Here is a 16120-nt window from a genome sequence, read left to right on the forward strand (position 1 = left end):
GCCTATCAATATTCAAGAGTCTTCTTCTTCTTCTTCATTTTCAAGCCAAATAAAAGCATGAATATAATTCTATAGTAAAAATGAAGGATATCATTGGATAAAATCTCATGAAACAAAAAATATGAATTTATATAGAAATAATAGAGGAATATCATAAGGTATCTTAACTTTCATATTTATTATTTAAGGGTTATGAATATGAAAAGTTGTAAATTATGAGAGTTATACCTATATGCATATTATGTGTAATAAAGAAGATATATTATGGTGGGTGAGGGTTATGAATATGAAAAGTTGAAAATTATGAGAGTTATGAATATATGCACGTTATATCTTATAAAGAAGATATATCATAGTGGGAGATGAAAGATTGAGTAATTGAATATAAAGACTTTATGAGTTATTAAAATAAAATAGATAATTAAATGAAGAAAAATGGTAAAAAAAATGAGGAAAAAGATAAATATAAATGGAGGTCATAGAGAGGTGTCACATCACCTTATCTATGTTCCTCCTTTATATAAATATATAAATTTGAAAAGGTTATTTTTATTTTAAATTACTCATAGATTTTTAAAAAAAATCAATGTATATCAGGGTAAAACAATTCTAATTTTCAATATTATTTTTCAATTTAAAATAAAAACAAATAATATTGCTATTTTCATGGCCAAATGCCCGTGTTTGGTTATGGAGGAAAATATGTTTCAATTTTCTCATATTTGATTAGTCAAAAATATTCAAAAAGTATTTTCTCTAAGAAAGCAAACTCCTTTTAAATGAGAAAATTGACTTTTGTTGTTTGCATAAGTGACATTCCAAGTTAATTGTCTCCTCCCTACCCACCCAATTCTTCCAACCTTCACCCCTTGACGATCCCCCTCATCCCAACTCTCATTCTCATCCTGCCTCCATAGTATTTTGCTAGATAACATATAAATATTTTTGAGATAATATTTTATTGCTTATTTATCACACTCTTAAAAAATAAGTAAGAACCTACTTATTTTTCAAAAAAACATTTTCGTTGATAAATCGTTACCAAAACCCTTGATGGGCTTTCAGGAAATATTTGAACCCAATGAGACGGGACCAGTGCACAAGATCATCCAGAGCTAGGTCCATTAGTGAGACAGAACCAGCCCACAAGATCATTCAGCTTTAACAAAGCAAGGTCCATTGCCTTTTAATAATACGTTAAATACTGACTCTACTCTTCATGCTACGTCGAGTTAATCAATAGTTAGAAATATTTTTTTAAAAAACATAGGTGTTTTAAAGTAGAAGCAAATACATCTTAAGAGTCGTTTAATATGTATTTGTTACAATATCTCACATATATTTATACTTAGAGTGTTTTTTTAGTACTCTCATTCCACCCCTACTAACAACAAAGGGAAAGAAATATACTACTACAGTATACAAAGGCATTAATAAAGAAGAAATAAGTGGTTGACTTGCTGTGTATTATACTCTTTATTCCTAATTACTTGTCCACTTTTGAATTGACATACTCCCTCCATTTCATATTAAGTTAATTTTTGAGGTATTTCACGCCCTTTAAGAAAAGTAGATTAAGACATAAATTGAACCTAGTTTTCCATTTTTACCCTTATTAATTATTGTCAAATTTATGATTAAAATAATTAGATATTAATTAATCACTAATTTCAATATTAACTAATGAAGGGTAGAATTGGAAGAACACTCTAAAAGTAGTCTAGAAAACTGAACAATTAAGTTAATTTGAAAAATGGAAAATGCCTCAAAAATCAACTTAATATGAAATGGAGGGAGTACCTATTAAGAAAAAAATGGTTGAAATTGTGAGTTTACTATTTTACCTCTATTAATTATAAAGTGGATGAAGTAAAAATTTAATAATTTCAAAAAATTCTACCTTTTCCAAATTACTAAGTAATCGAGAGTATAATAGGCAGTTTTTTTTTTCTCTCATTACTTGATTTGTCTGGACAAGTAAAAAAAGGAAAATTGGACAATAAATTAGGACAGAGGGAGTATGTAATATCTGCAAAGCTATTGCATTTAATTCGGGGGAACTTTCGCAAATATCCAATATAATAAACTTAATTATGTTTCATAGCTCTAGTTTGCATATTTATGGGATGTAGCTACAATTTAAGTTGTCTCGTTTATATAATTCACGGATTTGTATAATTCACGGGTACATTTGTATAATTCAGTTATTTTTGTATAAATTTGAAATAACGAATTTATACACTTACAAACATTAGAATTGTAAAAAGTTATATAAATTTTATTATACAAATTCTGAATTATACAAATGTGCGAATTATACAAAACAAAAAAACTGAGCTGCGTAATTATAATTAAAAGTAGGTTGCGAATTGTAATTAAGATAAATTATAGCTATATTAACTAATTAACTAATATATATTTGCTTATCCGTATAATTTTCCTATTAATTTGAGCTTGGTGCGGTGGTGCTAATAAAAAATAGACTAGAAAGGGTATGTAGGACATGATCTTCATATCCACCATTAATGCCTCAAGTACTTTTTCCCACCCGTCCCTTCATTAATAGTCACACCACCCAAATTAATGTAAAAATAACAAAAAAATTATTACTGCCAGAAAATCTAACATGCAATGAAGCTTGTCAATGTCAAATTCATGTGGACCAGTATTATTAATATTGAATATAAATTATGTGTATAACATTTTGTAAAATTTCAATAAATAGCTAATTATACGAATCGATAACTTTAAAAATATAACGAGTTGAAGGCAAAATAATCTTAATTGTTAAACTCATATAGTTTAAATTTTGAATTCACCAATGTCATGGCATAGTCCGTGACTTAATTAAATTTAAACATAGATGTGTGTATCACGTTGCCATTTTACGAATCAATTTGCTGCTAGCTGTTAAATGATTTTACCAATAGTACGCGATCTCACAAAGACAAAAGTAAATCCACTAAATTATGGTGGGGTTTCCATTTTTGTTCCTTTCTAGATTGATGTTCCCAACTAAATTTCACTGTTTGTAATCATATAGATATACATGGAAATAAATTAAGAAAAAAATAAATCTACTCACTGCATCATGAAAAAAATACAGTACTAAATTTTGAACCAAATATTTCAAAAATATAATTAGTTCTACAGACTACAGGTCGAATCAATCAAACTTAAATCCTACATTAGTCTATAATGATATAATTATAAATACTTTGTATGAATTCAACATAATATAATTAGATGTAGTTGTATAAACAGACAAGAATCTCGAATAATGGCAATAGAAATGTACTATAAGTTTCTTGGTGATCGATCAAAAAATTTCCATGATGCTAATTAATTGAGGTGGTCCTGAAACTAGTACATCTACTAATTATTACTACAGCATGAGATATTATTACGTACAATTTTACTTATTTTAATTATTTTAAAAAAATAAATTGTTACATCCTACTGCAGTTTAGAGAAATATTCGAGTTTGTTTTTCTAATAGGGTCATCCAATTAATAATCATTGTATTAAAAAAATAATTGTTGAAGAAAAATAACTTATTGAGATAATAACTATTATTCAGAGCTAGTTAAGAAACCCCCAACGAGAAATAATCCAGAAATATTCTTACATAATTTTTTTAAAAAGTCAATTTTGATTTCTACCAAGGAATATCATAGTCATTCTAGTAGCTAGCTAGGTTTAATTTTCCCCATTTTCTAGTCTAGAAAGAGGAACTTTTACTACTAGTTTAATAGTAATCCACAACTATTTTAGAATAATGATGTGACATATGCATTATTAAAGCATGGTTAGAACAGTAAACAATACTCATCCTCCCTAATTACTTGTCAACTTTTCATTTTTTAGTTGTCCCTAATTACTTGTCCATTTTGACAAATTAAGAAAGGACAATTTTTATTTATTTATTATATTCTCAATTAATTACTTTGAAAAATGTAGTTATTCTTGAAAATCTCAAGTTTTTAATTCATCTACTTCATAATTAATAGGGGCAAAATAATAAACTCGCTATGTCAATTATTATTTTTTTAATAGATGTATCAATTCGAAAGTGGACAAATAATTAGGGACCGAAGGAGTAATTAAGATTGACCAAAATGTCTACGCCAATTGCCAATTTTTATCGACCAGCGTGTATCGATATGGCTTCTGATTACTACACATTAACATGTCAAAAGTTTTCTGGATGCAACAATATCATATGTATACTTTTTTTTTCTGGAAACTATTTATAATGAGATCAATCTCATTGGTCAAATATTATTTGGATTTGCATTGAAAAGTTTCATATTACAATGTAAAATATTACTCCTTTCGTCCACTATTATTTGTAAGGTATATTAAAAATAATTGTCCAAAATTTAATTGTCAATTTAAACAATCAAAAAACAATTAATCACTTTTTTCCAATTCTGCCCTTAATAATTACATAACTACTGGTTTCAAAAAGTAGTCATTTAAAGTTACAAGACTACTTTAATGTAAAAAAAAATATTTTTACGGTTTTCAAAAAGTACAAACCATTTTAATAATGATTGATAGTAGAGTTATATTAGTCAAATTGCACATTATATTAAATTTTTCTTAAGGATTGTGCATGATCTATTAAATATAATTCTATGCTCAAAACTTAAACACAAGACCTCTAATTAAAAATACAAAAGTATTTATCAACTGATTCGTGAACTAATGTCTGGTAAACTTGAGAGTTGAGGATGAAACCTCTGAAGTTTGAACTTATCAAATTACAACTACAAATCGTTACTGCACCTCAATTATCTTAACCAAAAGATTAATTAATCTATTATCTATTGTATAATCATATGAAAACCACAATTGGACTTGATGTAATTTTTAACAATACATAAAAAGGATCACAAAATGATAATGCTATCAAATCGTACTATGGAAATAAAAAAGACAAAAATGGAAAGGGAAATATATATTTTTTTAAATGTCATTACAGTCAATGAGTCAATAATAAGGATTTAGGAGTAATATATATGTGATAACATTATCTTCTTTTGGTGCTCATAAATATATTGTTCTATATTAGGCATAAATAAAATCAGAAAAAAGTTTATTATATTATTCAGGTCAACTAAAATATTTTTTGAAAAAAGTTCAATTAAGCAGCAATTAGTACTTTTCTCGTGTTAGAACTTTCTCTTGAACTCACCAACAAGAATTGTGGTGGAATGATAAGTACTTCTTCATTCTTAGTTAGAGGTTTCGGGTTCAAATCTCCTTTGATATGGAATCACCTTTGTTGGTGAGACTTTCGAGCGCGAATCCAAATTTACTGGAATACTGAACACCGGATAGACAACAGAAAAAAAAAAAATTTACAACTTCAGTCCCAAGTTTCTATTTAAAGTAAACTAAAAAAAAAACTCTTACAAGATAATTACATGCTTAATTATACAGTAAATTAAGTTTAAATTGATGTTCACATCAGATTAACAAAATAATATATAAAAATTCTTGACACTTTAGACTAAATAATGTCAAAAGCCAAGTACCCCACATGTTAAAAGACTAAAGTTATTGAATAATAATATAATTAGGCTAAAATGAAGAATCTTTCTCTATAGATACGCACCTAACTACAAAGTCATGGAATTAAATTCTACATATTTTGTCTTTATCATCACATTACAATTCTTTTTTATTCATAGTAGCAAAAAAAAAAGGACATAGATTAAAAGATTGTACGAATTAAATATTATGATGATTTAAAAAAAGACTTGTAAATAGTAAATTAGTAAGACTTCATTATTTAATTAAGAAAATCAATTATTGTCCATTGTACTCCACTTTTAGTTAATTTTATAACCCCCTCTTTTTTTTCATTTCAAAATATTTATTTTAAAATTTTAACATAAAATTAATTTTTAATAATAGTTGCTCTAATAAATTACAAACACCAAGATACAAACAAGGAAAAAATATTCATCCTAATTAATATTTTTTAAAAGAAAGTACTAATAAAAATACGATAAATATTTTAAGATAAATATGAGCACTTACAAATTACAATAGTAACGATCTACATAATACCGATAATATATGAGTTTGTGTTCTCTTCAATCATAATCATGTTTAGTCATTACACCCTACATTTATTTAGTTACCTGGTTCATCTTAACTTTTGGTGCATTCCTATTTATTTTTTATATTTTATTAAATTAATTTGATAAATGAAAATTTGATTGCTATTATTTTATGTAGTTATTTAAGACCTAAGTATAATATAAGAAATTTATTTTAAGAAAGCTCTCCTAATTTGTTAAAATGGCAAGCAAAAGTAGTAATTTTTTTTTGTAATATTAGAGACAAATAAAATGTAAAGAAGGCGGCACTTAAAAATTATAATAAAGGAAAAGAAATCTTAATCCAAAACTTTGAAAATTTAGCTAGTGTTTGACCATAAATGTAAAAAGTATTTTTGGAAATTTATTTTTAAATATACGTTTGACTATAAAATTTGATCAGATTTGATAAGATGATCAAAATTTTACCTATAAGGGTCCGTTTTTAAATTTAAGGAGTTGATTGGTGTGATAATATATAATAAGTCAAAAATAAAATATAAGATTATTTTATACCATATTTGGTTAAAATTATTAGATAGTTATTAGATTATTTATCTCACTATTTTTATTATAATAATAGAATAACATATCTTGAAATAATTTGTTCCCGGAGTTTAACTTTAACAACTCATTCTTTAAAGTTACAATTTCAAAATTCTGGGCCAAACGGAAGTGTATATGACAGAAAAAATATAGGGAATAGAAGTTCTGACTCTCACTCAAAACTACCTGATAAATTAAAACTAAAAGCTGACATTGTCTGCTCGTATATATAATACTATAGAATAGTAATAAAATATAGTAATTCTCAACATGTTGGAGTATTGCAGCATTGTCCAAGAGGCTCTGTTGACTAAGACTTTTCTTCTTGGCTACCAATCTTCCAGCTCTCCATTTTGGAAAAGAGAAAACAAAAAGGGCACAATATTTACCAAGTCTAATACCGTCTCTATGAATTCCCTTAACGGATTCAAAGGGGTATGCTTCCCTTTTCATATATTTCCAAAGAAATAAAGAAAAATTTTCATCTTTCTGTTTCTGGGGTCTTTCCCTTTTTTCATATTTTCTTGAATTCTTGATTCTTGAAAAAAAAAAAAAAGTGAAAAAGACAGAGTCTTTAAATCTTAGTTCATTTTTTCTGTTTCTGGGGGTCTTTCCTTTTTTTTTTTTTTCTTGATTCTTGAAAAGAGAAGAAGTGAAAAAGACAGAGTCTTTAAATCTTTGGGTTTTTTTGGGAATGTCTAAAGTTGACCAAGTGAAGTACTGTTGTTGAGAATTTGGTTAACTGTAGTTAGTTGCATTTTTTTTAGATGGTGAAGAAAAAGAGAGCAAGTTCTTTGGATGTGAGGGAAGTTTTGGGTTTCTTGAATCAGTTGATTGCTGATAAGCCATTTCTTCCAGCTGTAATTCCTGTGTTTTTAGTTGTTTGGGGCATAGAAAAGTGGATTTTCTCTCTGACCAATTGGGTTCCTCTGGTTGTGGCTGTCTGGGCTGTTTTTCAGGTAACATTTATTCTTGATTGGTTTTGGATGAGAATTTCTTCAACTATATCTTGATCTTTAACAGGTTCTTGGATCTATAGGGAATGAAATAGTATATTTTTATTTGTTCCTGCTGACATATTGCTTGATCTTTTTGTGTTAATTTTTCTTCTGATTTGATCTGTGGTTTTGTACTTTTCATGTCTTCATAGACAAGCTAATTTTTCTCTTGTTTATTTATAAAATCAATGAGTTAGATGATCACTATTTGCTGTGAAATTTATCAAATATGTCTTTAAACATCCTGACATGCTTAAATATTTAAGCCAAGGTCTTTCGAAAACAACCTCTCTATTTTTACGAGGCAATGACAAGGTCTGCTTACACTCTAGCCTCCCCAAACTACACTTGTGGGATTACACTGGTTATGTTGTTTTCTTTAAACATAGTCTTCAATGTGAAAAAAAATGATCTTTAGTGTTGGTATTTTATAGCTTTTATTAGTTAATGTTTATCAAGCCAGGTATAGTCTAGTCTCCCTTTCTTTCCCAGATTTTGTGTCCTATTATATTTTGAATAGAGACAAAAGGTATACAATAAGTGTCTAATAAAACACCAATCTTTCTATTTGCAGTATGGAAGTTACCAACGGAAAATTCTTGCAGAAGACTTGAATAATAAATGGAAGCAAGTGTTGCTGGAGACATCCGTAATTTCTTTGGCTTTCTCCTTGCGACTTTTTTTTTTGTCCACTGTTTCCTGAACAGTTAGGAAATACTTTATTCTCATTTTGCTCTTTTTTTTGGCCTTCGACAATGATGTACAGCCAACAACACCTTTGGAGCAGTGTGAGTGGCTGAATAAGCTATTAATTGAAGTTTGGCCTAATTATATTAGCCCGAGGCTTTCTTTGAGGTTCTCTTCTATTGTTGAGGTAAAGTACTTTGTTCTCAACAAGCAGGAGAATCTTACATGATAGTCGATGTTGACGGAACAAGCGGATAGGATAAATAGTAGGTGTTTAGTGAGTAGGATATGTGTTAAATTCCCGGCTCTCTAGAAGTTTCAATCTGGTCATTCATCAACATAAGAATTTAGGTTGATCTTCACCCAGTTCCTGTTTGTCAATGGATCTTGATGTATCATTAATACCAGAAACTTAAGTGACAGTCTTTCATTCTTACAAATACCTGATAACCACAAACTTCTCCTCTCTCTTTTGTTTTGTTTCTTTGCTATTTTACTCTATCCTGTTAAATATTTTACTCAGATAATCTGAGTCAGATTGATCATATTTTACACTCTTGATCCGCATACAAGTTTTTTGCCTGATGTATAAGAATTAGTAGTATTAAGAGAAAGTTACATTGTGATCCTAGGTTTAAATGCTGAATCCTGATATCTCAGAATGTATCAATTGGCTATGGAGGTTTTGACTAGCCTAATGGAAGTTTTAGTTAAGAGTTCAACTGTCCAAGCATCTATTATATGGACAAGCTAATCCTAGACCCTTAAACCTTGTTCAAAGTTAAAGGCACCCCAACCCACTTTGTGAAGCAAAGGCCACCTTAAACCTCTGAAAATAGTTACAAAGCTCTTTTAAGTCATGTTTGATCGGAACTTTCAAAAGGAATTCCATCATTTTAAATGCTTGTTACTGGACATTAGAATTTAGAAGAAACCGAGTTTCTGACTTGCTGTCCCTTGGGGCACATAGAAGCTTTAACTTTTTTCTTTCCTGAAGTAACAAGATTGATCCACCAACTAGCTCGTGATTGAGGCATCTGCATGATGTGTATAGTTGATTGATTCAACATGGTTGCTTCATGTATAGCTTATACTGATGCATTCTTTGCTTTAATCTTTTTCTTTTGATAACCGAAAAATGCTTTTGGTGTATTAATCTTATGTTTATGTTTCGAAGGATTGGAAAATAATGTATATGTGATGCTTTATAATGACAATGCTTTTCTTTTGACACAGAATCAGCTGTTTTATTATCTAACTATTTTCCTTTTTTTTCCTTCTTCTTTTAATTGTTATGACACAGAGACGCGTGAAACAACGAAGATCAAAGTTGATTGTGAGTTTTATTGTCCACCCCTTCATATGATGATTGGTGCTAGAAGTACTAAATGTTGCCTAAATTACAAAAAACTGATTGCAGACTTGATCATGATTGCAGGAAAAGATTGAATTACAAGAATTTTCACTTGGTTCTAAGCCTCCAGTTTTAGGGCTTCGTGGAGTACGGTGGTCAACTTCCAATGATCAGGTTTGGTTCTTTTTACGTACCTTGGAGTTACTTTGATTTAGAAACTAATGGTTTTTTTTTAAAAAAGTTATTACTTAGCTTCATGGCTAAACAGACAAGGGATACATGTAAAGGTTGTATGTAATCATAACCCCTGTCCCAGCACGTATCTTTACCAGCTATAAGGTATTAATTTTGTAGTTTGATAGTCTTGATCTAAGGTATTATTAATTTATCAGTTTCAAATTTGAAAACTTCTTTCAGATGAGACAATTGTTACAAGAGTTTTTTTAGAATTGTTCTATTAGTAATATAGGTATTTGAAGTATAACAATGTATCGTTATCTGATTAAGTAATTAATCGGAGTATTATATTCTATTTGATCAATTCTTTTGGCACTTTTAATTCCTTAAAAAAAGTCTAAACTATCATTATGAGAGTGACTATTGTATTTTTTAAATTCTCATGGTCCAATTTCCAGTAATCTCAATCTTTTACTATGAAATAAAAACCAAAAATATTTACATATCATCTTTTGAGGTGTCAAATTTTGAGGAACCTAAAGCAAGGACCTCACTTGCTTGGTATAATACCCGGTTCAGTAACTCTGCCCACCAAAGTTTAGACAGTTCTAAAATTAATCAAATAGTTTTTGAACTCTGCTGAATTCATAAACTTGTCTGCATGATTCTTAATTCAGTTTCATTAACCGGCTAGACGATATCCTGGGTGCTTGTCCAAGTTCTTGTTTTGGGCTTTTAGTTTATAAACCTTTGTTTTCATTTATAAACTTGTCTTTTCTTTCCTTTTTCTCCCTTTCTATTAGTAATACATGTCTGTATTTTAACTATTGCTTTCGTGGACAGCGAATTGCACATCTTGGTTTTGACTGGGACACTACTGATATAAGTATCATGTTGCTTGCCAAGTTGGGAAAGCCATTAATGGGGACTGCTCGGATAGTCATTAACAGTATCCACATCAAGGGTGATGTATGTACAATTTTACCTTTTCAGCCTCTTGAAAAACATAAAAGTAGCTAGAAGAATGATTTATTGTACAAACATTTCATTAGTTATTTTTGCTAGTATTTATGTTTCACATAAGCCTGCAACTATGCAATCCTCAATTTAAATTGAAGTGGGCAGCTTTGTTCAAACAGCTTGGCTGCAGAAGAATTTACTTAAGATAGTTAACTTAAGTCCTTGAGATGATAACTATCTGGTACTTGACTCTCAATGATTTTTGGCTGCAACTGCATAGCCATCTGCTCAGGGTCAAATTTCTGTTTTGTTGTTTCCTTAACTGCTAGAATTACTGCTGTGAAATGACAGTTCCTTTATTTAACTTATACAGCTCCGCTTAGTGCCAGTTTTAGATGGAAGAGCATTTTTATACTCATTTGTGGCTTCCCCGGATGTTAGGATAGGTGTTGCGTTTGGAAGTGGTGGAAGCCAATCTCTTCCTGCAACTGAGCTGCCAGGGGTTTCTGCATGGCTGGTATGCAACAGAATTTACTACATTATGACATCTTCTTTCCCAAACTGCTCTTTGGCAGTACATTTTCTGATCTTAACTTCACACATCCTGTTACCATTGACCTTCTCTCTGGCCTCAGTTTACAGAAGCATTCTGGTACGTTATTAACAAGTTTATTATTTTGTTTATTTTCTTACACAGGTTAAACTTGTTAATGACTCCTTAGCTAAGAGGATGGTTGAACCTCGCCGTAATTGTTTTTCTTTGCCTGCGGTGAATTTATTCAAAAGGGCTGTTGCTGGTGTACTCTCTGTCACCGTGATGTCTGCCAGCAAATTGTCAAGGAGTAACCTGAGGACTAGTCCTTCCAGGAAACAACACAGCTCATCAACAGATGGTTATGTGGAGAATTCTAATGATTACAAGGACTTGCGGACATTTGTTGAGGTTGAACTTGAAGAATTAACCAGGAGAACAGAGGTTCAACCAGGATCCTGCCCTAGATGGGACTCAAAGTTCAATATGACTTTACATGAGGATGCAGGAACAATTAAGTTCAATTTATTTGAATGCACTCCCGGCGGTGTGAAGTATGACTATCTGACAAGCTGTGAAGTAAAGGTGAATATGTGTAGATTAATATGATTACCCATGTTTTATATATTAAAGCTCTGTCACATGGACTTCTTTATGGGTATGTATCTCACACGAGTTTGTTTTCAAGTATCCTATACACGTGTGGTGGATTTTTGCTAATTTTTAGTGTATCCCACATGCTCAGCACAATCGCCTGGCACGGGTACATCGGGGAAAATGGACTGTGTGATGTAGTACTAATCGTTTCTGGTTGACTTGAATGTCATAACATGATGCATAAATCTGGTTAAAGATCAGTGACATCTTTTTCTTTTTTCAATCTTTAAACAGAAACTATTAACTATGGATTAACATCTTAGAAAGGGGTGAACCTTAATGCAGTAATTTTTCAGTTCACTCAGTTTACAGGCTTAAACATTTACTAGTTATCTAACAGTTCGTAGTGACATGTGGCTTTATGAAACAGATGAGATATGTTGCAGACGATTCAACAATATTTTGGGCGACGGGAGCAGACTCCACTGCTATAGCCAGGCATGCGGAGTTTTGTGGTAAAGAAATTGAAATGACGGTGCCATTTGAGGGGATCAATTCAGGGGAGGTAGGAATCTAATTTTAAACTATTGTCCATATAAAGTTGCAACCCCTATAATTACTATACTTTGGCTTCATTTGAGCTTGCACATTGTTTAGTTGATAAAGATGATGCAGAAAACATAATACAGAACAGTATTATTCACATTTTTATCATCACAAGTATGATGTCGTTCAATTTCCACCCATTCGTCGTATCATAGATTGCTTTTGATCATCAGAGGTAGGACTCCTGTAGTAAAATATGGGTAGATTTATCCTGTATACAATACAAGGGAGCTTGAGCAAATTTGTAATAGATCCCGTACTTTATGCAGTGTAAAATTTCCCTTTTTCCATATACTCTCACCCCCTATATGTAGCCTTTTTGCATGTCATTCAAACCAATTAAAGATAGTCCTTACCTTGTTTTTTCCCTCTTTCCAGCTTTGATTACGTCCCTACTAACTGTTTTTATTCGACCAATAACAATCTGTAGGTTAATATGTACCACATAATTAGTGTTTTGTCCTGCTTCTGCTGAACATCTTATTTTTCACGTGTGAGACTACCTTAGTAGGATATGCTCCACCGGAAGTAGAAGGATTGAAATGAAAAACAAAGTAATATTTGTTCTTGTGTTTTTATTTGGTGTAGCTACGAAGTTATATTGCTAATTTCTTTGTTTTAAATTATTGTTTCAGTTGACGGTGAAACTCATTTTAAAGGAATGGCAATTTGCTGATGGTTCACATAGCTCAAATGGTTTGCCTATGAGCTCTCAGCCTTCACTCAACGGCACATCAAGTTTCCTACCTAGAACAGGAAGAAAAATCTATGTGACAATAGCTGAAGGAAAAGATCTTCCATCAAAAGATAAATATGGAAAGCTTGGTTCTGGCTGTTACGTGAAATTCCAGTATGGGAAGGTATATCTCCTCTTTTGTCCTCACAGAGCTCGTCACTTGAAATATCATATCCAAAACTAAATTCCCATATATGCGCTTCATTGTTGCCTTTTATTAATTGATTTTGAAATGGAATACTAAAAGTTCTTTCATATTAACTTTATTTCAATAATACAATGCAAGGGAGCTTGATCGAAATTATAGTGAACCTTGAACTTTTTTCTTAGGCTCTCAAAAGATCGAGAACTGTTCCACATACATCAGATGCTATCTGGAATCAGAAGTTTGAGTTCGATGAAATTGCTGGTGGTGAATATCTGAAGATAAAATGCTTCATCGAGGAGATGTTTGCAGATGAGAACATTGGTAGTGCACGAGTAAACTTAGAAGGACTTATAGAAGGCTCCCCAAGGGATGTGTGGATTCCTCTTGAAAAAGTGAATTCTGGAGAATTGCGGCTCCAGATTGAAGCAGTCAGAGTTGAGGACTCTGAAGGACCCAAGGTATTATCTATTCATTTAGTAATTTAATGAGGAAATGATGAGAAAAGAGGAATTTCAGATAAACATTACAGAAATTAATATTATCCGAAAGTAAGCGTTGTGTGCTAGAGAAAGGAAAACCATAATACCTACATGCTCATGTTCTCGATTTTGATTCCACTTCCATTCTACTTTTGGTTTTTAGGGTTCAACTTCCAATGGTTGGGTTGAACTTGCTCTCATTGAGGCTAAAGACCTTGTTGGTGCGGATCTCCGAGGAACCAGTGATCCTTATGTGAGGGTACAATATGGGAACTTGAAGAGAAGAACTAAGGTAAGAGTTTTAGAAAGGAATTAATTTCAGACTACTGATACCATTTCATACATGTGCTAAATTAGCAGTCTCATGCTGAAGTCTAGTATCTACTGAAGGTTTCTTGTCTCATGTTAAGCTATTGTTGTCAACAAACTGTATCATCAAATATCTTTTTGGAATGTTCCCCTCCAACTCCAAATTGCAATGAACGGTTAATCAAACTTCTGTTTTTTTTTTAAACAATCACCAGCAAAATACTTTTATATATGTGTTACTTAGGCCAAAGGTTCATTGGAAACAACCTCTCTACCTTCACAAGGTAGGGGTAAGGCTGCGTACATACTACCTCCCAGACCCCACTTGTGGGACTACGTCGGGTATGTTGTTGTTATCACTGCAAAATACTCCAGCTGCAATGAAAATTGGAGAGTGGAAATGGCTTACATACTGTCTATATTGAAAAATATGAATGTTTAACTAGAATTTTCTATCCGTCCTATATTAATCACAGGTTATGTATAAAACGGTGAATCCAAAATGGCACCAGACGCTAGAATTTCCTGATGACGGGAGTCCCCTGGAGTTGCATGTTAAGGACCACAACCATTTGCTGCCAACGTCAAGCATAGGTGATTGTGTTGTTGAGTACCAGAGGTTGCCTCCAAATCAAATGTTCGATAAGTGGATACCCCTTCAAAATGTAAAGAAGGGAGAGATCCATATTCAAGTCACGCGTAAAGTTCCGGATCTAGAAAAGAAATCAAGCTTAGATTCTGAGTCTTCAGTAACCAAAGCACGCCGCCAAATTTCTAACCAGGTAAGAGTAGGTCTTTATGTCATTACATTTGTAGATCACTTGACACTGTGTGTTTGCTAATGATGGAAAGTGTTTTCCACCAAAAGAGGAAAAGTGGCATCCCCTCGCTTTTGAGTGGAGATGATCTTTTCGTCGCAATTATATCTTTTAACTTCATATCGTTGTTTTGACAAACACTTCAATATCAAAACATCAATGTTTGAAACTCAAATATTTCATCAAACAAAAATTTTCCACTCTCCAACCAAACGCTGGAAGATATATATATTACCTTTAATCAACTGTACCTGCCATCTTGATGATTGATTCTATCAGATGAAGCAAATGATGATCAAGTTCCAGTCTTTAATTGAAGACGATGATCTGGAAGGACTTTCAGCATCGTTGCACGAAATGGAAAGCCTACATGACACACAGGAAGAGTTTATGGTCCAGCTTGAGACTGAACAAACACTTTTGCTCAGCAAGATAAATGAGCTTGGACAGGAAATCATTAATTCATCACCTTCCTATGCTTTGAGTAGAAGACCTACTTTACCCTGAAAAAACTATAACCCCATTGTTATCCTTTTTGTTAATATACTTTATATGATTATTACACTAGATAGGTCATAGGCCCATATTGATCTTGTTGAATTTTTCAAGATGTATAATTGATTTTTCTGTATGTATATTAACTTGGAAGAAAAATACGTTCACACCTTCAAAATGAAGCCATTGGCTAAAAGAAAGGGCAGTCCAGTGGACTAAGCATCATTCATGCAGGGGTTTGGAAGGACCGCTCTCCTAAGGGGTGTGATGTAGGCAGTCTATCCTGATGCACATATTAGTGGCTGATTTCATGGCTTGAACCAGTGATGTGTAACTTTTTGTAATTGTAATGAAGAAGCATAAAAGTCAGCTTCCTCTTCTGGTTGATAAAAACGTTACGTTTGTATGTACAATGACTAAGAATTACATTTCTCTTCCAATGTATATTTCAGTGTTTTTTCAATTCCACACATATTTTCTTTTTTTCAAATGTATCTTTTTGGTTTAATCATCGGGTGTCAGTAATTCACTGGTCCGACTAATCAAGATCAGAGTCCATCTAAGG

At 31.6% G+C, this 16120-nt stretch overlaps 1 protein-coding gene across 1 annotated transcript; it reads left to right on the forward strand.

The window, feature by feature from the left end:
- Positions 1 to 6903: 6903 nt before the first annotated feature.
- Positions 6904 to 16021, forward strand: LOC102593306 (extended synaptotagmin-1). Its single transcript, XM_006341542.2, has 15 exons — positions 6904 to 7094; positions 7427 to 7618; positions 8232 to 8306; positions 8424 to 8531; positions 9648 to 9680; positions 9783 to 9872; positions 10719 to 10844; positions 11209 to 11352; positions 11533 to 11952; positions 12395 to 12529; positions 13206 to 13430; positions 13637 to 13912; positions 14097 to 14225; positions 14719 to 15024; positions 15340 to 16021. Exons 1-15 carry the CDS (start codon positions 6930 to 6932, stop codon positions 15565 to 15567), a joined length of 2652 nt encoding a protein of 883 aa, XP_006341604.1. The 5' UTR covers positions 6904 to 6929; the 3' UTR covers positions 15568 to 16021.
- The last annotated feature ends 99 nt before the right edge of the window (positions 16022 to 16120 follow it).

Source organism: Solanum tuberosum, unplaced genomic scaffold (assembly GCF_000226075.1).
Source record: "Solanum tuberosum cultivar DM 1-3 516 R44 unplaced genomic scaffold, SolTub_3.0 scf00026, whole genome shotgun sequence".
NCBI lineage: Eukaryota > Viridiplantae > Streptophyta > Magnoliopsida > Solanales > Solanaceae > Solanum > Solanum tuberosum.